This window comes from Hypanus sabinus, chromosome 28 (assembly GCF_030144855.1).
Source record: "Hypanus sabinus isolate sHypSab1 chromosome 28, sHypSab1.hap1, whole genome shotgun sequence".
Classification (NCBI taxonomy): Eukaryota; Metazoa; Chordata; class Chondrichthyes; order Myliobatiformes; family Dasyatidae; genus Hypanus; species Hypanus sabinus.
In genome coordinates, this window is record NC_082733.1 from 26775653 (window position 1) to 26802941 (window position 27289).

The 27289-nt window shown below is 38.8% G+C and overlaps 1 protein-coding gene and 1 pseudogene across 1 annotated transcript in view; both read left to right on the forward strand.

Moving 5' to 3' along the window:
* Positions 1–26768, forward strand: part of ap4e1 (adaptor related protein complex 4 subunit epsilon 1) — a 63980-nt gene extending 37212 nt beyond the window's left edge. The window contains exons 16-21 of the mRNA XM_059952787.1: positions 10839–10974; positions 11777–12017; positions 17952–18545; positions 19655–19845; positions 21265–21425; positions 25374–26768. Of these exons, the coding sequence (XP_059808770.1) occupies positions 10839–10974; positions 11777–12017; positions 17952–18545; positions 19655–19845; positions 21265–21425; positions 25374–25534 (1484 nt within the window). The 3' untranslated portion in view covers positions 25535–26768. The remainder of the gene's footprint in view (positions 1–10838; positions 10975–11776; positions 12018–17951; positions 18546–19654; positions 19846–21264; positions 21426–25373) is intronic.
* On the forward strand, positions 6582–6695 carry LOC132382695 (U6 spliceosomal RNA; annotated as a pseudogene).
* Positions 26769–27289: the final 521 nt, after the last annotated feature.

Consider the following 27289-nt stretch of genomic DNA (forward strand, 5'->3'; position numbering starts at 1 on the left):
GGATGCATTCCCACTAACACTTCACCTGGCTCACTACTCACAACCCAGTTCAAAATGCCACCGTTCTGATTGAGTTGGAAATGCACTGATAAGAACACATCAGAAACTCCTATCCATCTTTATAACTTGTGTTATTACTATTCCAAACTGCATTTGGCTAGTTATCAATATATGGCCTTTGTAATCTCTGTAATTTCATTGCATATTTGCTTTTTGATATTCTCCCCTCTAGTTGTGACTTAAACGAATAGCCTAGACAGTGCAGTTGCGCAGTACTGGCCTTGATCGATATTGCCCCTTCCTTTCTTCCTGCCATTATCTTTCTTAAAAACCTTGTGTCCAGGAGTATTTATAACCCATTTCTACTCTTTTTTGAGGGAGGGGATAAAATCCAGTTTTTGGTTATAAAATCATAACAGTTTATGATTACTGATGTCTGTAGTTCATCAACCTTGTTCATCACTTGTTTATTTAGGTGAGCCATAAACCTAAATTTCTTTTTGAGTTTCTATTACTGGATATCACAGTAACCCTCCCCATGGGGACATAGGACCCAGCTAAAGTCCTCCTGCATAATTTCTTCTAACATGATTTATCTTTGGTATCCTGACATTTCTATACTCACTGAATCACATACAGGGAGTAAACTGGTGATTATTACCATCGAGGGCCTTCTTCTTGTTCTCTTTCCTGATTCCTCATTGTCTGCCTACAGAATGTCATCCATTTTTATGCCATTGTCATTGGTACCGATATGGGCTTTAATCTCTGGCTGTTCACCATTTCCTCCAGAATTTTACTGCACAGAAGCAGACCTTTTGGCTCTATCTTGTCCATGCCAACTGACGTCACCTGAGACATCCTGTCCAAAAAATATCCTGAATTCCTGCTGCACCAAAACCCAGAGCATGAAATAGATACAATACCGGGGACAGCTCATCAGGACACCGAGTTAGAAATGAAGAGACCCCTAAGTGCATTAAGTCTTAAAAATATAATGCCCCTCTAAAGCAGGCTATTAGAACAGTTGTACGTTATTTTGGATTGGAAGTACAGAAGATAATGTGCCTTGTGTTGAATGATTGGTCTCGAAAGATTTATTTGTAGATGGAGCATTGTTTTTTTAAAAAAAAATTGTAATGCCTCCTTATTTTTTAAACTTTACTAAATTTAAGGGAGTCTCTGAAGTGCATTTTTATGTATATTTTTATTTTAATTCAATATATTCAGGGCAATTTGACCCTGAATCCATCTAAAATTTCACCTCAGTTTTGTTTTTCTTCCCTTTGGTAGAAGTGAAATGTGTGTCCATCTGTAATATAAGGTCATGTTGTTACAGGGGCAGCATGAGTCATGAATTTTATGAAGCTGTTCTACCCATAACTATAAAGAAGAGTCTCTGAACCGTTTTAATGCTGTGGACCAATACTATTAAGCAAAGAGTCTGTAGGCACCGAGTTGGGAGCCCCTGCTGTAAATAAACAATGGTAGATCAAACACCATTGCTTAATCACTTAATGTCATATTGCACAGGTTATTGATCATAATTATTAATAATCAATAGAATCTTGCCGCAGACAGGCCTAGCAGTAATCACATGTGGTCTTAGTACTTTGAATCAGAATCTTTACTACTTTCCTATTAGCTGTTGGTTTGTTGTTGAAAGTCAAGGGTGAAGTGTTGATGGTTTCTGCTTTTACTGTAACTAAATTTGATGATGCAAAGCTAGTCATGATGCATTTCAGCTTCTGCGAAAAAATAGCATAAAGGAATATTCATATACATCTGGCTAAAACAGCTGCTCTAAAAACTAAGTTGAGACCTTTTTAATTAAGTAATTATATTAGATGTAGGATCTTGAATTACTTACAACTTGAAGCTCATACTATAGTGAATCAATACTAATTCCTGTTTAAAATCTTTATTTCTTCTGAACCAAATTACGAAGGCTATTTATATTCCTAGAAGCTTTCTTGTTTATAATTTTCTAATTACAAGATTTAAAAAAATATGTTATTGAGATACAGCGTGAAATAGGCCCTTCCATCCCTTCAAGCCATGTTGCCCAGCAACCCAAGCCTAAGCACGGGACAATTTACAATGATCAGTTAACCTACCAACTGGTATGACTTTGGATTGTGGGAGGAAACCGAGGCACCCAGAGGAAATCCATGCGATCATGGGGAGAACTCTTTACAGACAGTGCCGGGAATTGAACCCGGGTCGCTGGTACTGTGAAGTACTGTGCTAACCACCACGCTATCATGCCATCCCATATTTATTTAAATATGCTCTGCAAAATGGTAAATTATTAATTGAATAGAGCTCCCTATTAATAACGGGCAAGAACCTGGTCATCAGGTGTGAGGTGCTCTCAGGGCTGCTGTACTAAATTTCCGAGCTGCAAGCGTGGCCTGTCCCTGCTCCTGCAGCTCGGCAATCACCCGAGCCCTCTTCAGATTCGTCTGGGGATCCAAGATGGTGCGGGTCAGACAGACCACCATGCACAAGTCCCTGGACAATGGGGGCAACAACGTTCCCAATGTTGCCCTCACCCTGATGGCCCAGCTTCATGTGTGGCTGCATCAGGTTGTATGTGGAACCCGAACATGTGGGCACCAAGTACCACTATGTGCCCAGGTTCTACCTGTCGCCCTGGCTGCGAAGAATGGGTCTGGCCCCATTCCCATGAACCGCCCCAGTCAGCTGGTCGTTGCCCCACTACCTGTCCTTCGTGGAGAACTTCTTCCAGGACCATCAGGCAGTGGTCGGCATGAAATGTCCTTCAGGCGCTGCATGAGAAGGACGTGATGGACACAGTGGGGTGGTTCCCTGAGCAGACCATCCAGTTTATCTGGCAAAATGCCTCATCGCCAGACCTCGCCTGGCTGGCAGTGAGAGGGGCTCTCCCAGTCTGATCCCTCCTATACGCCCGGAACATCACCTCCACATCCCGCTACCCACGGGAGGACTGCAGTGAGGAGGAGTCAGTGACCCACCTCTTTGCAGACTGAATTCGTAGAGAAGGTGTCAAGGGGGATGAAAGGGCTAGTGGCACGCTTCATCCCCAGCAGCTGCATAACAGAGGACTCTCTGATCTACGGGCTGTTCCCGGGGACGCAAACGGAGACAACATCCGGTGCTGTTAGCAGATCAACAACTCGGTGAAAGACGTTCTTTGGTTGGCCCAAAACTTGATGGTCTACCAGCACACGGAGATGTCCGTGGAGGAATGCTGCTGACTGGCACATTCTCGGCTGCAGGAGTACATGCTGAAGGATGCACTGAAACTTGGTGCAGCCACTGCAAGGGCCCAGTGGGGAAGGACCACGGTTTAGGGTTCTTCTCCCACGGTAGTGGGAGGGGTCGGGTGGCGGGGAGTGTACCCCTCAACAATGGTGTGCAAAGATGAACCAACAGAGTGCAATGTGAGTGGCTGGAAGTGTGGAAATGTATAGAATGTAATGGTAATGTCTGTAAAGGATTGAGAGTCATTGAATGGTTTATTGTGAATAATTTATTTTGAATATAATTTTATTAAAAAAAGAATTATTAAATACAAGTGCATAATGACACCTAGGCAATTAACTCTGTTTAAAGATGAATCTTACTTGTAAAGCATTCAATAAAGTACTGTGAAAGAATGGGATAGAGCAGTAATTAAAAATTTCAAATGAACTGTTTAATATGGAGGATATAAAATAAAACTGTATTGTTGTTGCTTATTTTTGAAGTAATAGATCGATAAGAAATGACCTCTAAAATTTGTTACAATAGTATCTCTTATTTTAAGTGCAATTGACACTTTCAGCTCACGCCTCCTTCCAAAAAATAAACCCTGACCTGTTGTATGGAACTGGGCAGCTTGGGTGCTGTTTGAATTAGGTGGTTTGATTGCTTTCCTGAGACTTCTGCTTATTAAATGGCTCTTTTCAGCAGGCAGATGATAGGTATGTTAAAAGCAGAAGGTCTGATTGGTGTGAGTACTGGAACAAAACCAGCTTCACCATCAGACTGTGAGAGCTGGCATCATGTGAGTTAGTTGTACCTTCCTTGTCATTGCTGAGGTCAACAAGATTGCAGGACTTCTCCATTCAGGGCAAAACAGCGTACTGGCAGTTCAATTACTAAAACCACAATGACTAAATTTAAAATAACATCTGAGTTACCAGAGTGACATTAAGTTACAACAGAATTTAAAACAAACAACTCTAAAGTGGGGCATTGTTCAGTTTCACAACAGCCCCTGGGGAAAAGCTGTTTTCTCTGACTGGATGTCCGTGAAGAGATGTTTATTTATCTCCTGCTGGATGGTAGGAGATTGAGCAGATGATTACTAGGGTAGGAGTGTGGCAGTACAGACCAGCAAGGTGAACTTCATGCAGTGAAAATTACTTGGACATACCTTGCTATGACCTGCTTTGCATTTCTCGTTCATTATCAGAAGCATTTTCCCTCATTGTGGGTAAAGGTCTCCTTTCATTTAGATGCCAGAAAGTATTTTACTGCTGACTGCCCACACCCACTCAAGGCTGCAATAGGCTTACGGAAGAAATGCATGTATTATAAATCTCTGTGCAATGTTCCTTGAGGGCTGCTTGTATTATTCTGTACTGGACTTATCCCATTTAAAATTGAAGTCATTATCACTGCAAATTTAACCACTCAGCAAGCCACTTATATCAATTTAATTGTACCTTTGACAATATATTGTAGCAGCCTTGATTGCTTTTTGTCACTAATGTGCAGTATGATTATAATTTCCCATTATAAGTGATAAGAATAATGAGGCGGAGCACATGGTCACTGTCATCCAGTTTTGGGATGTTTCATATTGTAGCAGGCTTTAAATTCAAGTTGAATTGCTGGTAAGTAAGAGCATTGTCTTCCTGCTTTATTTACAAAGTGTTATGCACCATTCAGTTATACCTTCTAATATACACTAACGAACTACAACAAATTCAGAGCGGATCGAATTATAAGCACATTTATTACTTACAAGAAAATGACTACATCCATACGTTAAGATGATGGAAAGTAGCTTCAGTCTTGCAGCTCAAACCAAACTCTTTTTAGATGCTTACAAAGTCCAGTAATTCATCAATTTCATGTCTTTGAGGTTGTTCTATCTCATGGTTACATTCCTTTCTTATCTACATCTATCACATTTGTCTTTAATCAGTCCATTTATCTTTTGAGGCTTCTTCCCTCATGATAGCTAAGACGTAAGCAGACCCCCTGCTATAAAACAAACACATGCTCACGCTCTCACACTCTTCTTGTCAGCCTCCATCCAAACCAGCAAAGCACACTGGGTTCACATAGGTTCCATTTTGTCACTCTACATTTTACAAAAGTTATAAATTCATGAAGACTTCAGGGTTACAGATATATTTCCACAGTGTCACCGAATTCTGGGATGTTTGCTATCATAATAGGCTTTAAGTTCAAGATGCATTGCTGGTTAGTGAGAACATTCTCTTTCAGATGTTGTCACAAAGTGATAAAGGGCCTCTGTACTCCTTCAGTATTAGATAACAAAGATATTAGAAAATGTTGTCTGGAGCTTTTGTTATGTGGGCAAGAATTATTGAAAGTGATCCAAAACATTTAGTCATTCTGCAACTTGCTTGTTGTCATAGATAGGTATTTTGTTGATTTTCAGTAAAGCTTTCAAAATCAATACTATTGCGTTAAATCGCTGAATTTGCTTTGTGAGGAAGCATTGGGTGTCGGTGCAGGTTCAGGTATGAAAAGGTGATATCTAGCCAGGTTTACATATGGCACTTAACAGTTCCACCAACTTCACTAACTTTCAAAATTAAATTCTTTAGAAATTACATAAATTAAACCAATTACTCAAAAAAGAAGTATGTTTTTTAGACCATAAGAGATGGGAGCAGAAGTAGGCCATTCAGCCCATCAAGTTTGCTCTGCCATTCAGTCATGGGCTGATCCAATTCTTCCAGTCATCCCCACTCCCCTGCCTTCTCCCCATACCTTTTGATATCTTGGCTAATCAAGAACCTATCTATCTCTGCCTTAACTGCACCCAGTAAATTCTTTTGACAATTGAATTAAACATTTTCTTGAATTGATTACTCCATGCAGCTGAATTAACAATTTAATGTCCAGAGACCATTTATGTGGATTTCATTAAACCACAGCTACTCTTTGTCCAAGATCCGTTCCAGAATTAGAATTCCCATGAAAGAAAGGATTTTGAATTTGTGTGGTTGGTATATTTCCACAACAGTAGGCTGTTTTGTACACAGCTGAATCCTAAACAAAAAATTATTTCAGGAGTATAGTATCAGCAGCGTGTTCAGCAGGTCTGTGAAATGTTATTAACACTGAAAATACTCCTTTAATCTCCTATCAAAATCAATTTGCTCTGTTTTGAGTAGTGCCCTCTTTGTACAAGTTTTAATTCCTTTTGTGTCTACCATTTAATTTAGCCCTCTAGTTACATAAGCTTAATTATGTTTAAACTCTAAGAGCAGAGGTTGCTCATTCATGTCCCTTTTATAGGAATCTAGTTTAATATTAACCACAAAGTACATTTTTATTGTATTTTTTCAGTGCTCACTTCGGCAGCACATATACTTAAATTGGAACGATACAGAGAAGATTAGCATGGCCCCTGCGCAAGGATGACAAAATCTTTTAAAATTAAAATTATTTAAAATATTTTTCCAGAGAGCTACATTGATCTATTTATAAAAGAATTATAAAAACAATATTTTTCTCTGAGAGGGAAATCTAGCTTCAAAACTAAATGTTTTAATTTTCCATGCTCATTTCAGCTCACTCTCTTTCCTGCACCTTGCTGTAGAAATAGGAGAATGATATTACAGGCTTCTGTTATGATTTAAACCGATTTTGTGGTCTGACCGCGTAAAGTGCACCTTGGCTGTGCTTCTCCTTCCATGTTTTAAATATGTCACTCATTCTTTGTCTAAAATAGCAGCTCAAAGATGCAATGCCTTGCTTTGCCTCGCCTCTTTAGTGGAACTCGATAATGCTCAGTTAAAGTGAAATGTATGACTGATATATACCACATCAGAAAATAATTGACATAATTTTGAAGACAGTGAAAGTGAGAGATTTGCACTGGAAAACTGATTAGGCTTCTTCTGACACAGGTGATAAGTTTGAAGCTTCTCTTTCTAATCTGTCAGTGCTGATTTGCTGTCTGAAAAAGTATGGCGATGGACTGCACCACATTCCAGCATTCTTCCCTCTAATTTGTAATGACCAGTGTGTGCAAAAATCTTCCACTGTGCAATTTTTTGCCCAGTGACAACATGTGGGCACTGAATTTTTAAGCAGAGGTAAACCAGACGGTATTCCAAGGATAGTAATCTGTCAAATCCAGTTTGTTGTTCATTGTTTAAAAGAAAAAGAATAATGCACATTAATGCGTCTTATTTCTCATATGCTATGCCAACTAGTGGAATGGTGCTGCAGCAACAACCTGGCACTCAACGTCAGTAAGACGAAAGAGCTGATTGTGGACTTCAGGAAGGGTAAGATGAAGGAACGTAAGCCAATCCTCATAGAGGGATCAGAAGTGGAGAGAGTGAGCTATTTCAAGTTCCTGGGTGTTAAGATCTCTGAGGACCTAACCTGGTCCCAACATATCGGCATTATAAAGAGGGCAAGACGGCGGCTATACTTTATTAGGAGATCAAAGAGATTTGGCATGTCAACAAATACACTCGAATGAAGCTGCAGAAGGTTGTAAATCTAGTCAGCTCCATCTTGGGCACTAGCCTACTAAGTACCCAGGACATCTATAGGGAGCGGTGTCTCAGAAAGGCAGTGTCCTTTAAGGACCTCCAGCACTCAGGGCATGCCCTTTTCTCACTGTTAAGGGAGGAGGTACAGAAGCTCAAAGGCACACAGTCAGCAATTCAGAAACAGCTTCTTCCCTTCTGCCATCCAATTCCTAACTGGGCATTGAATCTTTGGATAATAGCTCACTTTTTTTTTAATATACAGTATTCTGTTTTTGCATGTTTAAAAAAAATCTATTTGATATACATAATTGATTTACTTCCTAATTTATTATTATGTTTTTATTTTTTCTCTCTGCTGGGTTATGTATTGCATTGAACAGCTGCTGCTAAGTTAACAAATTTTGTGTCACATGCCGGTGATAATAAACTTGATTCTGATTCTATGTAATTGTGTATGATCATGATTATATACTGAACATTCTGATGAGGTAGATGGTGATAACCTTTTGTGCGCAGTTTAAATTCCTTTGTGCGCTAGTAGTAAAAGATGTGTGCATGCATACACCTCAGAGGGAATATTGCATACCACTCGCGGGAAGACCAGAGCAATTCCCGCCCACAGAAAAACTGAAAACTGGCTTAAATATGACTCGTGCATATCCAGCTGTCACTCTCACTTTTACGAGCACAGAGCATTCAAAAGCTAGTAAAAATTAATGGCGGCACCAAAGCATGGCGGTTCGGCTAACACTATTACAGTGCCAGCTGTAAGATCAGGGCTTAATTCCTACAGTTGTCTGTAAGGGGTTTGTACGTTCTCCCCATGACTGTGGGGTTTCCTCCAGGTGATCTGGTTTTCTTCCACATTCTAAAGATGTACAGTAAGGGTTAATAATTGAGGGCTTGCAGTGCTAGCCCCAGAAGTATGACAACAGTTCTGGACTGCACAGCATAAACCTCGATTTGATTTGATGGAAACAACATATTTTTGGTAGATTGAGTAAAGGTGTAGACTATTTTCTAAACAGAGAGCAAATTCAGAATCCAGAGGTGCGAGGGGACTTGCAGGTCCTCGTAAAAGATTCCCTTATGGTTAACTTACAGGTTGAGTCGGTGGTAAGGAAGGCAAATGAAGCATTAGCATTCATTTTAGGGGGAGTAGATATAAAAGCAAGGATGTAATGCTGAGGCTTTACGAGATATTGGTCAGACCACACATGGAGTATTGTAAACAGTTTTGGGCCCTGATGTTCTAGCATTGGAGAGGGTCCAGAGGAAGTTCCTGAGAATGATCCTGGGAATGAACGGGCTAATATATGGGGAGCATTTAATGGCTCTGGGCCTGTAATCACTGGAATTAGAAGAATGAGGATTGGGGGGGGGGGGGGGAATCTCATTAAAGCCTGTTGATAAAAAAAGGTCTAACTATAGTGAACATAGAGAGGATATTCCAAATAATGGCACTGTCTAGGACCAGGGCACAGGATTTCAGATTACAAGGACGTCCTTTTCGAACAGAGATGAGGAGGAATTTCTTTAGCCAGAGGGTTGTAAATCTGTGGAATTCATTGCCACAGCCAATTGTGGAGGCCCAGCCACTGGGTATATTTAAAGCAGAGGTTAATAGGTTCTTGATTAGTAAGGGCATCAAAGGTTACAGGGAAAAAAACAGGAGAATGGGGTTGAGAGAGTTAATAAATCAGCCATGATGAAATGGTGGAGCAGACTCAATGGGTTGAATGACCTAATTCTGCTTCTATGTTTGTGGTCTTAATTTACTGTCTGTTTTAATGTACATAAAACTAATCTCTATCGATGCATCAAGATACTCAAAAACACTAAGATATTTAACGTATAAGCAAACTACATCAATTAAAAGAACTTTGTACATTCCTCATATTGCCCATGTTGGTCAAGCATTCTTCATAGACCTTCAGTTGCTGCACCGTTACTAAACAAACGGGTTCAGTGAGCACATTCCCCAGATGATCCTTTGAATATGGTGCTTGTGGGTGGAGATTGAAGGCCAGAATTACTCAGTCCTGATTGTATCTGGCAAGCAAAAAGTTGAGAGCAGAGGTCCGTGAACAGATCATTAATAACTGTTCTCTGGATGGCCTCTTCAACAGATTATCACCAGGGCAATTCTGACCTCCCACAATCGGAGATATTCCCTTAGACTAATCCTTCCCTTCCCATCTTTGCTGCAAATTCTCTTTCCCAGTCCTGACTCGGAATCTTGAACTTGAACAGGTAGCTGCTTTTATTATTATCCTCATTTTAAAAAAAAATTCAGTGTTTTAATATCATAAGCAAACAATTTAGAATCAGGGAAAGTAAACAAAAAAAATTCCACTGTCCCAATTTAAATTGTTTTCTAGGAAAGATGGAATTGGTATCTCTTTCAGAAGTATTATAGATGTTGGGACTCTGATATTAAAAACAAGAAAGGTAGGAAATATGCAGCTGTTCAAACATCATCTGAGAAGAAAGTTAATGTTTTAAGCCAGTGGTCTATCTTCAACCCTGATTTGCCTTCCAGCCTTAGTGCAAGAAGTGAACTGTGGTAGTGCATCCTCCCAAGTGTTGGAAAAAATGGTTTGAGTTTTTTTAAATATTTAAAATGTTTTTAAACTATTCTGTTTAGTTTTTAATCCATTCCATTTTTTCTACACTTAATGTTTATTTTAGTATCTAATTCGTTTCATTTCTTTCCCTTTAAAAGTTGTTTGGCTTTCTTTAATTTCACTTATTGAAGAGCGAGCCCATTGGATTTGCTGCCCTCATGGCAGCAGATGTAATACAGATGAAGCAAATGCATTTTGTTGTGAAAGGGCACCACCAAGTGGAAATACAGAACTGAAACAGTATGAAAAGAGATTTCATAATAGAGTGATGAGATTATTGGCCAAATCAACTCAAAACACTTATCTCCTTGTAATCAAGTTTAAGTACTGAATTATTGAGTATTTAAGTATGGCTGTATAGTGGGTGAAGCTACTTTTGGTTCTGACTTTAACCTGGTTTGCTTATATGCCAGCAGTGTTATGTTGGAAACTAGCAGCATAATTAAATAATTTATTTTTCTTTTTACAGTGTTAAATTTTGAACCATATGGGCTATCTTTTCTGACAAGTCCACAGACCTCCAGTGTTACAGGAAGGCAGTCTCCAACAGACTTGTCTTTGAATTCAGAGGTTTCCTGTAACAGCACAGAGTCTGGATTAAAAGAGTAAGTTAAAATTTATTATATTGTTTTGGTAAATATCAGAGATCTAAGCATGAATACTGTTTGCTTGGATTAGAAACCTTTTGTATAATTATTAATTGTAAAATATACATATTTTGCCTAAATTTATGAAATTGTAACCCAGCTGATTTTGGTGTTGAACACGAGAATGCTGGCATGTACAGTATAGTTGAATGCGTCCATAAAAGAATAGCTGGTCACTGGGCAGAAGTATTCATTTGGATTTTGTAAATTAGTCTCTGCTTTGGAGTACCCCATACTGTTTCCTAGACTTGCTTTTAATCAATATGTAGATATATTGATTAAAATTTATTCAGCAGTCACCAATGGCTACAACTAACTGAGGAGTTAATATTGGTCATGATTGCAGGATACTTCTGTGTTCTTTGAATGGTAACATAGAATCTTTTTTGTTCACTGGAGCAAACAGATGGAGATTTAACATCTAATCCTAAATGCTCTCTTAACATGACACTGGTGTTAGTTCAAAGTTAAATGCTTAAGTTCTTAAGAGAGTTTTGAACTCCTGACCTCCTGAATGATGCAAAGGGGCTATTATGAATTTAGTTTTGGCAAATAAATAAGATCCAACCAGTGCAACAAACATTTGGCCTTTATAGTAATATAGAACTAATATTTTTATTTGTTCATTAGGAGACTGAGAATTGATGTTCTACTTTTTTCAGTAGACCGTCTACAGTGGTGATCCCTTGTGTGCATGAATAAGGGATCGGTTGCCAGCATTTGGGTGACCTATACTGAAATGTATATATCTTGTATTTAGTTCAGATAGCCTGAAACTTGAAGGGGTGAAAAAAGTATGGGGTAAGAAAGGCTACCTTCGAAACAAGGAATCCAAGGAAGAAACCTCCAGCAAAGCAAATGCCATTTCTGGAAGTGAAATAGCTTCTGAAAGTCCCAGCACAGCAGAAAACAATGTTAGTATTTCTGTAGAAGAACAAGAAAAAAAGCTTTTGGCATCATCTCTGTTTGTTGGTTTGGGATCCAATAATTTTGTAAATTTGGTAAGTGAATTTTAATATGTCTATGGCTTCCTCAAATAGAATTGTAATCAAGTATGAATCATTTCAGCCTCTAAAACCCAATACCCCATCAGTGCGTTTTTTTAAAAGTAATTAATGTGAGTTTGATTGATCGCCAAGCTTGGCAAAATGTTTGCAGTCGTTTTGGCTCCAGTTGAGAAGCCATTGTCAGTGTGCAGTTGAGGGTGTTGTGTTTCCTCAGAATGCTCCTCTGGAGTCCAAATGGATATTGATTAGACATCCTGATCTGGTTGACTGGTTCAAAACAATGAAGAGCTTAGCAGTAGAAGACTCTGATTGGCTAGGTTCGAGGGAGGTTCGTTGGAAGTGTTTGCTTTGCTGTCCAGATTCCGAGATTACTGGTGATTTGTTGATTGTTGACATCATTTCTCTGTAAGGGTTGCATACTGGATCTATGTCGATTTGTTTGTAGCCAACCTGAGCAACCAGTATTCAAAAGTAATTATCTTTCTTTTGGTTTATTTTGTGACGCACCATATAGAAACTATCTCAAATTAACAACTTGACTTTGTACCATCTTTGAAGATTGTTGGACTAATTGTATTTTGTATCTAGTTGTTTAGTTATGATTGATGATTTTCAGTTTGCAAATAGAATGAGCTGACCATAAAATGAAAATCCATGCCATTCTGGATACTTGAACTGTAATGGACACTGGAAGATTCAGTGGTAACATATTTGAAACAAAGCCTTTGTCTGCTTTGAAGAAGAAATGAGGTCAGGATGGAGCATAGCATCTGGTTGAGATGAAGTAGTATCTTGCCTGCTAGGGATAGGATCAAAATCAGGTTCCTGTTTAAGAAAGAATGCTTTTAAATTTGATCTTGAACAGCAGCCAAGGCAAAGTTGGGGTTAAAGCTAATGTTTTCAAGAGCGGAAGTATGCAATTTAGATCTAATATCCTTTGTTTAACATCCTTGGGTAGACCCACCATACTAAGCACAGGTTTGTATACCTTATTGGTATGCTAATTGGGAAACTTCTGCCAGTGAGCCTTCAAGGATGGCAGTCAGATTTGTACTAAACATGTTTTAACCCTTATAGAGAAATGTATTTAACATTGAGCTTTTTGAGTTGAATGGTGTTGATCAAAACTTTAGAATATTTTTTTATCTGCAGAGTTGTGGAAGTTCTCATTGCCCTCTAACCACAATGGAATACCTTCCCCAAATTGCAATACTTTCTCTCCAAGTATTTATTCAGTAATCTTGAAGTTTGCTGATTTTTTTCCTTTTTTTTCAGGCAGTGCTTTAGAGTTTGGCTTGTTTCATAATGCATAAGATTTTTTCCTCATCTGTCATTTGGTTTATTTCACTGCAAGTAAAATCAAAGCAAATGTAAAGATGTTTTATGAGTTCATAAAAGCAAGAGGGTAATTGAAGACAGATTGGGCCTATTGAGAATCAGAAAGGTAACTAGTTTTAAAGGCCAAGGATGTGGATAGGAACATTTTGCCACTGTCTTCAAGGAAGTGGGTTAAGATGCTGATGTTGCTATTGAGGCTTACAATTGGATTGGATAATCTGTGTAAGGGGAAGTATTAAGGGGTTTATTATCTTAAAAAATAAACAAATTCTCTGAGCCTTTAAAGAAAGCATGAGAGGAAGTTTAGATTCCATTCTTCGCTCCACTCTGGATACTGGAGTGATTGGAGGACTGCTAACGGTATACTTTTTATAAAGAGTGTAGGAGATAAACTGCATAATTAGAGGCCCGTTTGTTTAACTTCTATGGTGGGACAATTATTGCAGTTACTTCTAGAAAGGCAGAGGTTAATTAGGGGCAGCCAGCAAAGGTTTGCTGAGAGAAGATCTTAATTAACTTGATTCAGTCTTGATTCATACTTGTGGCGGTAGCAAGAAGAGCAGTGCTTTTGATACAGTCTATCTGAATTTTTAAAAGACTTGGCAAAGATGCAATTGGAGGACTAATCAGTTCCACAGAGCTCAATGCTTATTCATTTGCTTTTTGCAATTTTGCGTTAATAGCTTAGAGCTACATGTCAGGGGTATGATAAAGGCAAATGCAGATTTTACAAAAATTGCCCATTTAATTATCAGTGCGAAGAGAAACTTTAGATGGTGGCAAGATGCCGATGATCTGGCCGGTTAGACAGAAGAATGGTAAGTGTAATTTAATTTAGAGAACAGTGAGGTGATCTCATTGGAAAGGAGCAACAAGATAAGGGAATATTGAGTGGTCTGGAGGACCAGACGAACTTGAACTGTACATTTTTCTAAATTACTTGACAATTGCAGGACAGGTCAATAAGGAGATTAAATAAAATTAACCTGATTGGCCTTAAGTAAAATTAAATTGGCCTTATTTTATGCAACACCAGTTAGGCCACATCTTGTGTTCTGCGTGCATTATGTGCGGTATGGTGCATCATTCTCATCTCATTATAGGACAAATGTAATTAGATTGGAAAGGGTGTAGAGGAGTTTTAAGATTGCCTCAACTTAAAAAATGTACCTGAAACTGTAGTTATAGGGGAAAGTGGTTTTAGACCATAAAACATTGGAGCATATTAGGCAATTTGGCCCATTGAGTCTGCTCTGCCATCCAATCATAGCTTAATTTCTTATCCCTCTCAACCTCATTGTCCTGTTTTCTCTTGTCACTCTTATTAATCAAGAATCTATCAACCTCCACTTTAAATATTCCCAATGACGTGGCCTCCACAGCCATCTGTGGCAACGATTTCCACAGATTCACCATCCTTTGGCTAAAGGAATTCTTCCTCATCTCAGTTCTAAAGGGACATCTTTCTATTCTGAGGCTGTGCCCTCTGGTCCCAGACTACCCCACTAAGGAAAACATCCTCCATATCTACCCTATCTAGACCTTCCAGTATTCAGAAGATTTCAATGAGTACAGGATCATAGCCGTCAAACACTTCTCATACATTAAGCCTTTCATCCTGGGATCATTCTCATAATACTCCTTTGAACATTCTCCAACCCAGCCTATCCTTTCTTAGAAATGGGACTTAAAACTGCTCACAATACAAACTGTGACATACCAAATCTCCTCAAACTCCCAATGAAATGCCTTCTTTGTAAATGATCTTCAGAGACGTTGACGTTCAGGAACTCGAAACTGCTCAGCCTTTCCTCTGCTGATCTCTCAATGACGACCAGTATGTGTTCTCTTGACCTCCCTTTCCTGAAATCCACAATGTATTCCTTGGTTTCACTGACACTGAGTGCAAGATTGCTGTTACGACACCACTCTACCAGCCCGTCTGCTTTTTTCCTTTTTTCCCTCCACGTTGTCACCAGTGTTGTTATCAACAAGTATATACATGGTGTTTGTGCTGAGCCTAGCCACAATGTGAGTAAAGAGAGACTACACCAATAGGCTAAGCTCACATCACTGAGGTGTGCATGTGTGATTATCAGTACTGTAGTATGGAGATGTTCTCACCAATCTCTACTGACTGAACCCCCTGTGAGGAAGTCAAGAGCCCTGTTGAAGAGGGAAGTACAAAGAACCAGGGTTTGAAGCTTGTTGATTAGTACTGAGGGGATGATGGTGTTGAAAGCCGAGTTATAATTGATAAACAGCAGTCTGACACAGATAATGCTGTTGTCCATGTGGTCCAAATCCCAGTGCAGATTCAGTGACTTTACGTCGGTTATAGAGCTGTTGTGATAGGCAAACTGCAGTAGTCCTTGGTCAGGCAGAAGTTAATTCTAGCCATCACCAAACACTCAAAGCCCTTCATCACACTGTATTGAGGTGGCTCAACCTGTTCTTCTTGGGCACCGGTATGATTGATGCCCTTTGAAATAGGCTGCAGCAATGAGAGATGTTGGATTTTGAACCCTGGGCCAAATAACGAAACTAACTTGCAGAGCAGTTTCTCCTTATTCGGCTTACTCAGTGAAGAATAGTATATACCCAAAGTGGCCAGGGTAAATATATAACTCACAGATATAATGTAAACTTTGTGGTGTGATAGTGAACCTTCTTTGTCTTGTTAAGCTTAAGCTTGATATCCTTTTGTAATATGATTGAGTAGTACCCTACTTCTTAACAAAATTGTTCTAAAAGTGGGAGTAAAATAAATAACCTGGTCAGATCACTGGTCATTCTTAGAACTAGCTTTTGTTTGGGGAAAGAAAATGCATTTAAGAAACGTTGAATGTCTTCACAATGTTCCTCATGATTTCTCATTATTACCTTCTGACTTCCAAGGCAAGGGGAGCTGATTAAGCCATGCTCCACTATTTTTGTGAAGCTGTTGTGACTGAGGTAATTGAATCAGTCTAACCACAGTAACGGTTTGATAACATTCAACATAATTTACTGAAGAAATATCTAACTGCAAAATACATAGGGCATGAATTGTGAATTTTCTCGTAAAATCTCCCTATTCCAGTTAAGTTCTGTGTAATGAAAAGTTCAGAGAAAGTTCCCAAATGAAATTTCTAAATATTTTTGAAGGTGTTGGCAAAGTGTTTAATATGTGTTCAGTGGCTGGCCAGAAATTTTTCAGTCATCATTCTGGTAATTGTTAGGACTAACTTACAGTCTATGGATCTCTCATGATTATTGGCTGCCAAGTTTAAGGTCTGCATTCCGTTGTAATATCCTAACCACGGAATGTATAAATACTCAGAGGTCCCCTATCTGCTTTTTGTCAACTCCAAATCAAAGTAATAGACTGTGTGAACTACTCATTTAAAATTGGATCACTTCATTAGTTTCCTGGATTCTAAGCAATAACTGTGCAGCCAGTTATAAACTTTTTTACACCGACACTAAACTACATAAGTTCTCTTGTATTGTCTTACAGTAGCAAATAATCTTAAAACATGGATTATGATTTGTGCTGAGGCAAGCGCATTTTAAAATTTCCCCTTAACATTTATGTTAAGAAAATGGAAGAGCAATGGGATCTATATTTTGAGGAGAAAAGCAAATAGGAAATTAGTGAGAAATTGAATGGAGCATCCAGCATGACCACTAGAGGGCGAGCTTTCTATTTGTGCTGCCACTATTATTTAATGGATGCAACACCTGATTTCCCATTTTGTTATGTGGTTAGCCACACTGAAGATCTGTGCAAAACTTCAAGAGGCTTTTTCTTCGTCGTTTAAGTATTAGGAATAATATTAATAGTAAACTGCCAAAGATAATTGAATGGATCTCCAAGCTAATTTATATCTTTTCAGTCTTAAGATATGGGGCAACATGGTAGCGTAGCAGTTAGCGCAACACTATTACAGCTTTAAAGTCAGAGTTCGGAGTTCAGTTCCGATGTTATCTATATGGAGTCTGTATGTCTTCCCTGTGGATTGTCTGGGTTTTTACCAGGTACACTGGTTTCTTCCCACAGTCCAAAGACATACTGGTCAGTAGCTTGGTAAATTGTCCCGTCTTTAGGCTAGGGTTAAATCAGGGGTTGCTGGGTGGTATGGCTCGAGTGGCCACAAGGGCCTATTCTGCGCTGTAGCTCAATAAATAAGAATTGATTTTAGCTTCACATTACTTATTACTTGATTTGTTTTTGCTCCTTATTTACTTTATTGGTCTTAGTGATATATCTTTACTTCTGGGCATGTGTCATTTATCATCTGTTTCATTGACTTGCTGCGGAGCAGAATCCAAAAGGCAATTTAAGCAATTCTACCTGTAATAAACCAGGAATTGTGCAACAGAACCTGTTGCTAATTTATTACCTTTGCCTGAAATCTTGTTAAATATGCTATTGGGTTTTACTACTACTTAAATAGAATTAACTTGTGACAAAAGGCATTAATCTGACATGATAATATGCATAACAGTTTTAAAAGGTCAAAAAACAAATTAGACTTCTTGGCAAATGTTGATCAACAATTTAAAGACTTAAAATGTACTAATGTCTTTTGTGTGCAATCTTTCCAGATGGGAAAATCTGAGAGTACCACCCATAAATTTCGGAGAAAATCAAAGAACGTTCAGAAGCAAAATAGCTCTGAAAAGGTTACGGCTGCTCAGAAGGCAACTGTTTCAAATCCTGCTCAAATTCCAGATCTAATGGATAATGTCCCAGAAAGTTGTATTTCCTTTGAAGAAAGTAAAGTGGAATCTCTTGGGAAAGCAGCAAGTTACTCTGGACTGGAACTAGTCCAAGTACCTGATCAAATCTGCACCTTGAGTAACGACTTAGCAACTATCAAAGCTAGGCCTGCCACATCAAAGGAATCTTTTTCAGGACTATTTGCAGATGGAAATTTTGACATTATTCAGCCTACGAATTGTAACTCTGCCTCTGTCGCCCATGAACCAATCAACAGTTTGACTCCAACCTTGCCAGTAGAATTCTCGGAGTGTTCTCATTCAGACATTGAGCGTGTTTGTGCCAATGAAAATATAGCTTTGTTTTTCTGCAAAGTCTGGAAGGAGGACTGTTTGTTAATAATCCTATTTTTTACCAATCACAGCAACGTAGAAGTTACTAATGCAACTATCAATTTTACTTTAACTGAGGAATTGCAGGTAAATACGATGTAATCATCTGGAATAGTGTAATAAAAACAGGTTACTTGTCTGAATAGGAATATCTTATTTAGATAGTTCACAAATTGTAATTTGTAGGCTATGTTATTTAAAAATAATGACCGAGGAGGCCATTTGACCCATTATGTCCACGTAAGGCAAAACATTTATTTCAGCAATTAATTCATTTCACTCTTTTCTAGTCACCAAGCACATTAAGATCATAAGACATTGAGGCAGAGTTAGGTCCTTGAGTCTGCTCCGCCATTTGATCGTGGCTGATTTATTTTCCTCTGAACCCCATTCTCCTGCCTTCTCCCCATAACCTTTCATGCCCTGACTTATCAAGAATCGATCAACCTCCTCCTTGAATACATTCCATGATCTGGCCTCCACAGCCACCTGTTACAACGAATTTCATAGATTTACCACAGTTTGTCTAAAGAAATTCCTCCACACTTCAGTTCTAAATGGACGTCCCTCAATTCTGAAGTTGTGCCCTCTGTCATTCTGGGACATCAGGTGCTCAAGGCTTTTTAAAATGTATTGAAGTGTTTTGTGGCTCCATCATCCTATCAACTATAGAGCTCCACATCCCCGCATTCATTGCATGAAAGTACTTTCCAGCTACTTTTAATCTTTTACCAATATATCTCTCCAAATGCATTAAATTAATATTGCATCAAAATACATTTTTAGACCATATGAGGTTCTACAGTTATAATAACATAAGAAATAGGATGAAAGATTTGCGAGTTTAGGATCATATTGGCCATCTAGCTACAGTATGAACTTGTACAGTTCATATTTTGCTTCCGATGTGGAGATTTGAGGGAGGTTGACCATATGATATATTGTCCTTCAGATGCATGATAAAGCAAGTATTCTGCCCAGCTTCCTCTTGTTGGAAGTCCTTTGGCCTGCACTTCAGAGGAGTGTTTGTTCTTATCTCTGGCTGTCCCCTGAATGGTTGAATCAATTCACTCTTAGATAGAGGGAACTCTAGCACTGTATGTTACATGTCATCATATTATTCTTGTTTGGATGTGACAATACTACAGATTTATTATGTTGCCGTCTTTCGTATCTCTGGTTTAATGTCTTTACAGGCTGGTGAGGATACAAGTTTCCATTTTACCACATTGGGATCACATTCCTCAGTGAGATGTGAGCTCTGTCTGCAAATGGTGAAACCTTGTACCCAGGTATCCCTTACAGGACACATCAATTATCATCCCAAGCACAGTCATTGTACAGAAGAGAAATATACACTAGCCTTATTCTTAAAGGATTTTATCAGGTACAATTCTAAAATGAACCAAAATTATTATTTTTCCTATCAATGTGTATTTTCAATGTATAGATAACAGCAGTTTAGGGCCCCATATCTAAGGAAGGATGTGCTGGTATTAAAGAGGATCCGGAGGAAATTCACAAAAATAATCCGGGGAATGAAAGGAGTGTTTGATGGCTCTGAGCCTGCATTCACTGGAGTTTAGGAGAATGAAGGGGGATCTCATTGAAAGCTACTGAAAGGCCTGAATAACATAGATACGGCAAAGATATTTTCAATAGTAGGAGTGTTTAGGACCAGCGGGCACAACCTCCGAATACAAGGAGATCCCTGTAGAACAGTGATGATAAGGAACTTCTTTAGCTAGAGGATGGTGAATTTGTGCAATTCATTGCTGCGGAGGCCAAGTCACTGAGTATATTTAAAGTACAGGTTGATAGGTTCATGGTTAGTAAGGGTGTCAATGTTATGGGGGAGAAGGCAGGAGAATGGGGTTCAGAAGGAAAATAAATCAGCTATAATTGAATGGTTGGGCAGAACTGATAGGCTGAATGGCTTAATTCTGCTCCTACGTTTTATGGTTTTATGGTAGAATAGCATCATAGTCAAAGTCGTCATTTGCACAAGTGCGTGTGTACAGGTGCAATGGAAACTTTGCTTGCAGAAGCATCACAGGCTCAGCATCGTAGAAGCTGCATTCTCAAAAAAATCATAATTTTACACAATGTTATGAGAAAGAACACATCAGAACAAAAAAATACAGACTATTCTTGTGCAGTGATCAAAGTGGTCGTAGTACTGTGGTGATTAGGGTTGTAGCAGTAGCGTCGAGCTCTGAAAGGTTGAAGGGAATTAGCTATTCTTGAACCTGATGGTGTGGGACTTCAAGTTTTTGTACTTCCTTCCTGATGACAGCTGTCAGAAGATAGCATGGTCCAGATTATGTTTGTTGCCGTTTTGAGACAATAGCTCCTGTGTTATGACTGATAGTAGGAGGGACATGCATCAGCTTATCACATTATGCTTATTCTGCAGCACTCCTTTATAAAGAACGTCAACTATTTTGATTTAGGTTCTAGCAAATGTTTTGGGAGCAGTAATCTATAGTTGTTACACTGGCTGAATGTCTATATTATTTTGTGATCACGAACAGGGTACAAAGGGGAAAGCAGGAGGCACATCTCAGAATGCACTGTTTTGGGATGAGCCTCCCTCCCATTCAGCAATATTTTTCAATTAAACATATATAATTATGTACAAATCTATATGATGTTTCTTTCAATTTTGGATCGTTGATACTTTTTTTAGATTTTGACTTAGCTAAGTCCTATCAATTCAGTATTTTGCTTAATGATTATGTTGGTATAATTTCATGGGTTTATTATAAGAATAAAAAGATTGGCTTTGTTTCTGTTCTGCTTCCAGGCCATTAAAACTGTCCACTGAAGAATTTGGGAACCTTTGGCTCTCACTCTCCAACGATGTGAAACAAAATCTTAGCTTTTCATTGAATTCATCTGAAGCTTTAACTTCAGCACTTCATGCTCTGCAGAAAGAGCTCGGTCTGCATATTGTGGCTATTATAGGTAATGTCTCTTTATTGTCCACATTTTGAACCTGGAATTACTTAATAACATAGGCAGTGTTGTACAAAAATAGACTATGAAAATTTTTTTGTTGCTATGTAGTCAGATTATTGTTTTTCTAATTATTGCCAATATATACTCCCTGCTATTCCTCTACAGAAATCATTAAAGCATTCCAGGAATGACAGCTATAATTATAATTTACTACCTTGACGGCAGACATTGCTTGTGCAGGTCGGCAACTAAACAGTTCTGCAACACATCAGGTTTAAAATATTGTCAAGTGACATTAAGCAATCTGAGGACCTATTTATTTTTGTACAATAATTATGGATATCCTTAGAATGTTTTATAAGCATGGCATTGATATATTTTCATAATCTGCACAAGAATCTCTGCTGCCCTTCGAATAAACCTTTGTCCTAAACTGGGTGTGTTACGCACAGGCAGTTCCTATCTGCTGCTGCTGCTGCTCTGACGAAGTTACTGTCATTAAATGGTGGACCAGATCATTTAACTAATTATTCACTCTCCTATCATAACATGCATTGTTCCCTCTCCCTTCATTGTCCCTGCTGAATACTCAGTGGAGTTCAATTGCCAGCTACCTGGTATTCACACTGTACACAGAAGACCATGCAATCTTGTGTGCAGATAATGCATGTGGATGTTTTAGAGAAGGTGCAGAGGATATTTACGAGGATGTTTCCTGAATTGGAGAGCATGTTTTATGAAGAGCACAGGACTTCTCTTTGGAGTGAAGGAGGATGAGAGGTGATTTGATAGAGGTGTACAAGATGTTAAAAGGCATGGATTGAATGGGCAGCCAGCGGCTTTTTCCCAGATCTTCATCGACGTGGTTAGTTTGTAAACATGTAAGTTGAGAAGATTTAAAAGGAGTAACTCTTCAGAGACATTCTTATAATTGCCATTCATTAATTAAAAGTGAATTGATTGAAGCTTTGTAGGCATTGAGGGAAAGCATCCAGTGGGGTAGAGGGAAGCTGTTTCTGCTTGTTGTGGAATCTAGTACTGAAATGTCCAGTCTTCAAAATGTAGTGAATACAAGATGTTCTGAACATTTTTGCAATTGGTAATTCATATTTTAATTAATGATTATAAAATTAATATTGTTAACCATAGGTGTAAGGGGAAGGGGGAAAAACAAATATGTGGAACTAAGGCACAGATCAGACATGATTTCATTGAGTGTTAGAGGAGGCCTGAGAGATTAAATAGAATGTCCACATTCCAGTGTTTCCATGTGCTAATAGTGTACGACATGTTAGTATATTAATTAGAATTTACTTCAAGATTCAAAAACTTTATTGTCATTCTAATGATACATCAGCTCTGCAGGGCAGAATGAGACAGCGTTTCCCAGGAGCAGTGCAATCATAACATAACAAATGCAACACTAAATAATAAACATAACAATAAATAGTAAATAATAAATAGTAAAACACAACTGCCACATGTCAGTTAAAAACAAGTTGTAAGTGTCCAGTGCAAGTTAAAAGTGTCCAAAACAGTCAGGAGGAGCAGCTATTTAGCAGTCTGACTGCCTGTGGGAGGAAGTTGTCTAGTAGCCTTGTGGTTTTAGTTTTGATGCTCCTGTAATGTTTACCTTTTGGCAGAAGAACAAACAGTTCATGGAGAGGGTATGAGGGGTCTTTAACGATGTACCGTGTCTTCTAGAGGCATTGACTCTGAAAGAGGTCTTGGACAGAAGATAGGGAGACCCCAATAACCTTCGCTGCTCCCCTAACCACCCTCTGCAAGGCTTTTTTGTCAGCAGCACTTATCGTTAAATTATAATTATGAACAATACATAAAATCTTAACAGCACTAAGTTAACAACTTGGCCAGTAAAGGTCAATAGCGATCTGTTAAGATGTTTCTTAACTCAAAAATGATTAAGTGGCAATTTGTGGACAGAAAAAACATCCAAGAAAGGATGTAGGAAATTATAGGAGAGGGGATGAGTGTAAGTTGATTGGGGTAAAGAATTAGGGCGATGTCAGATGAAATTTTTTTTTACACAGAGTGGTAGATGCCTGGAGAACCCTACCAGAGTGGTGGTAGAGGCAGATACATTAGGGACATTTAATAAACTCCTGGATAGGCATGTAGATAATGGAAAAATGGAGGCCTGTGTTGGAAGGAATGGTTAGACTTATCTTAGAGTAGGTCAGCATAACATCATGGGCTGAAGGGCCTGTACTGTTCAGTGTTCTAAAAATTACATTCTCAGAAGTTTTCAGAATTTTTACATTATTGAATACTTCAATTACACGTGACATGAACTTGTGTAAAAACACTTCCTCTTGAAACGGAAAGAGAAGAGTTTCTGGTTGGTTCTGTTGCTCTGAGTATAACATGTCAGCTGTATGCTATTTAAAGTGCTTGACTAGACATCATAAGGTCTCAATTAATTATTGTTAGTTTCTTCTTAAAGGGTTTATCAAACCCTATAATTACTCCTTATTTACAAGGCTTCCTTGGTAAACATTATTGCTTTTAGGAGCTTTCAGTACACTGGGTGTTTGACATGTTTAACTTTGTTGAAGTTCCTGATAATTAGCAACATGCATTTAACATGATCATGTTAACTTCCATGGCTGCTGCTCATTCAGCAGACGTAATAATTCAGATTAAATTAATTCGCACTTGTTCTTGACAAAGGTGGATTTGGCTCGGTCTTGCGGTGTGATGCTACTGTCTTTCTTTCTGCCACCTGCTCTGACTTCACCCCACCACCCTGACACACATTTCCCACGTGCCCCGATCTCCACACTGATGATCCTCCACAACTAGCCCCCTGATCCCCCTTGACTGCCCAGCCTCCCTCTTTCCCCACACTCCTCTCTCCTCAGTCATTGCTAGCGTTGCCTTTTTGTGCCATATAATTGTGAATGTAGATAATGGTGACACAATATCTGTCCCAGATTCTGTCCCCAAACATGATAGCTCACTTTGCCACACGTACTGAATAGGAAATCTTACTGATCCTGAAGACCTGATACAGCAGTGGACAATGTACTTGTCCAGGACCAAAGGAGAAGCTTCTACTCGTCTGTACGCCTGTAAAGAGTAGTGTGTTGGTCAAACTTTTAGAAAGCAATTTGAGTGAATATATCATTAGTAATTAAAAAGTTAATCATAACTGAAATGTCAATTCTACCACTATCTCAGCAGCTGAAACTCAGGAGGCAGATTTAAAAAAAAAATTATTTAGAGGTATAACACAGTAGCAGGCCCTTCCGCCCCAGCAAGCCTGGGCTGCCCAGTTGCACCCAGGTGACCAATTGGCTGCTAATCTGTACGTCTTTGAAATGTGTGAGGTAACCAAGAGTATCTGGAGGGGACTGACTTGGTCATAGGGAGAACATACAAGCTCCTTACAAACAGCGGTGGGAATTGAATCAACATCACTGGTGTCGTAATAATGTTACGCTAACCACTACATTACTGTGTCGTCTAAGGCATTGTAAAGCCACCTTCAGTAATGTTTCTTAGCTGCTTGTTTCTTGGCCCAGCTTTTAACATCAATATCTGAAATCAGGTTATGATATTTAAATGTAATAAGTTTACTTATTTAGTGAGGGAGGGAAAGATAACATACAGTAAATCCCCATGTGGTCATAGCCTGGAAGGAACCCAATGTGGCCATAATCCACAGGATATCGTGTACTGCTGAGTGTGAATGAGTTCCCTCCCTTCACCTCCTGGAATGCTGTGGTATCATTCCTAGACTGAGCATGTTATTTGAAGTGCGTTGGAGTTGCCTTGACTTGCTTGCGTTCAGGAATTCACCACAGAAAGCTGGCCACAGCTCACATTCAGCTGTAAAATAGACGTCAAGGAAAGCAAAGCTACCACACACACTGAAGGTAATCCCAGGGTTTTGGAGCATTTGTCCAAGTTAACTTTTACCTTTATCTGCAGGAGCAGAAGGGATTGTAGCTTGCCAACTGCTTCCATCAACGTCCTGTTTACTTCATTGCCGATTTCACGCTGGGATGTTGTCGCTGTGGCTGCGTTCAGGTTGCCGTGTCCTTCCAGACTGTTTGCTGTACGAGTGCCAAAAGGTGATACAGAAAATCTAAGCTCAGCAAAAACTCGAGGAAAAAATAATCAATTGGCCCGCGTTTCCTTCACTGGTTTGGCAATGCTGCTCAAGTTCATTGAAATCAAGGTGGATGTGATATTTGATGAGAAACTTATCCAAGGCCACTGCTTGAACAGGGGAGAATCTGCAGATGCTACTGCAAGTTGGGAGTTCCAGAATAATGACGTGACAAGGGCAATGGTTAACCACTGTAACCTCAGGCGTTCTGCAATGGAGTAGCAGCAATGTACCAAACCTGTTCTTTGGAGAGTCTCTGAGATTTGATTTCCTAGCAGTTTCCAATGTTTGATATAATTTCCAAAATATTTTTTAGTGTGGAAATTCTAGATGACAGCTTGATTGGTGCCACTATGAACACTAGAAGAAATTGCAAATAAGATAAGATGTTTTGAATCATGGCAGTATTTTGATTCCACATTGAGTTTTGGGCACATTGGGACCTGAGAGACAAAATCATGCTCCTCTACTTTTTGTTGAATGCCAGGCATCTTGGAATATTGCAGCATGTATAGCATGTTTATATTTGAAAGCAACCTTGAAAGTTCTTGCTTAGGAGTTCCATCAAAATGAACATCAATTAATTCTGCCTGCGTTGCGAAGACGTTTATGTATTGGGTACCCACTCAAAGCTTGAAGTACTTTGATTCTCACAACATCAGTTCTTGATCACGCAAGCTGTCAAAGAGTGTGGGCCCTTCTACAGTTGTGTATAATTAGTCATATTTTACTTCAAGCTGCATTGAAATTGCAAAATGAAATTTGTCTTTGGATTGTGCAGGGAGGGAAGTTTTATTGCTCCAGTATGTTAGATGTAACACAAATTTGTTACAAGTATTTCACTAATTTCTTGCACTAAGATTAAAAGAAAAGGAAGTTTGCTTTTTATTTCTTGCACTGTTGTCAAGATCAAAATAATAATCAGGGAAGTATTTTCATGCTGTACCAGAGCAGCATTGCATGTAAATTTATAGTGCTCATCAAGTCTAACCCAAAGCCTTATGTTTATACAATATAGCAAGGTTTTTTTGTACCGGTGGTACAGTGTCCCTGTTTAATAATATGTGTGCATACATAATATATAAATATATCGTGTTTTATTATTGTTTTTGTAAACACCTGTAATTCTGTAATTTAATAACTGCCGTGCTCAGTATAACTACTTTGTATATACATATAAAATGATTAAAGATTAGCTTTATTTGTCACATGTACATCAGAACATGCAATAGAATTCGTCATTTGCATCAACAACCAACACAGTTTGAGGATTGCTGGGGGTGGGATAGTCTGCAACTGGTGCCACGTTTCTGGTGCCAACATAGCATGCCCACAGATTTATTATCCTATTCCTTTCCTGTACATGTTCGAAATGTTGGGAGGAGACTGGAGTCCGGAAGAAACCCGCGCAATCACGGTGAGAACATATTAACTCTTTACACATAGTGGTGGGAATTGAATCCCAATTGGTGATCGTTGGCACTAAACCGCTACAGTACAGTGCCATACTAAATGTACTTTGCAATTATTCTGTGAATGTTTTCACCTCCAATTAGATTCATTAACCACTGTGCAGCCTATTGAATTTAAGTTGTGCTATGCTATAGTCCTTTTGAAATTAGAGATTTGGATGAGTTCTTCCTTGATAATTATGATTATAATTATGTGCCTAGTGTCTCTTTCACATATCAGTCATACATGAACACATGAATAATGGAATTATGTTGATTTAATT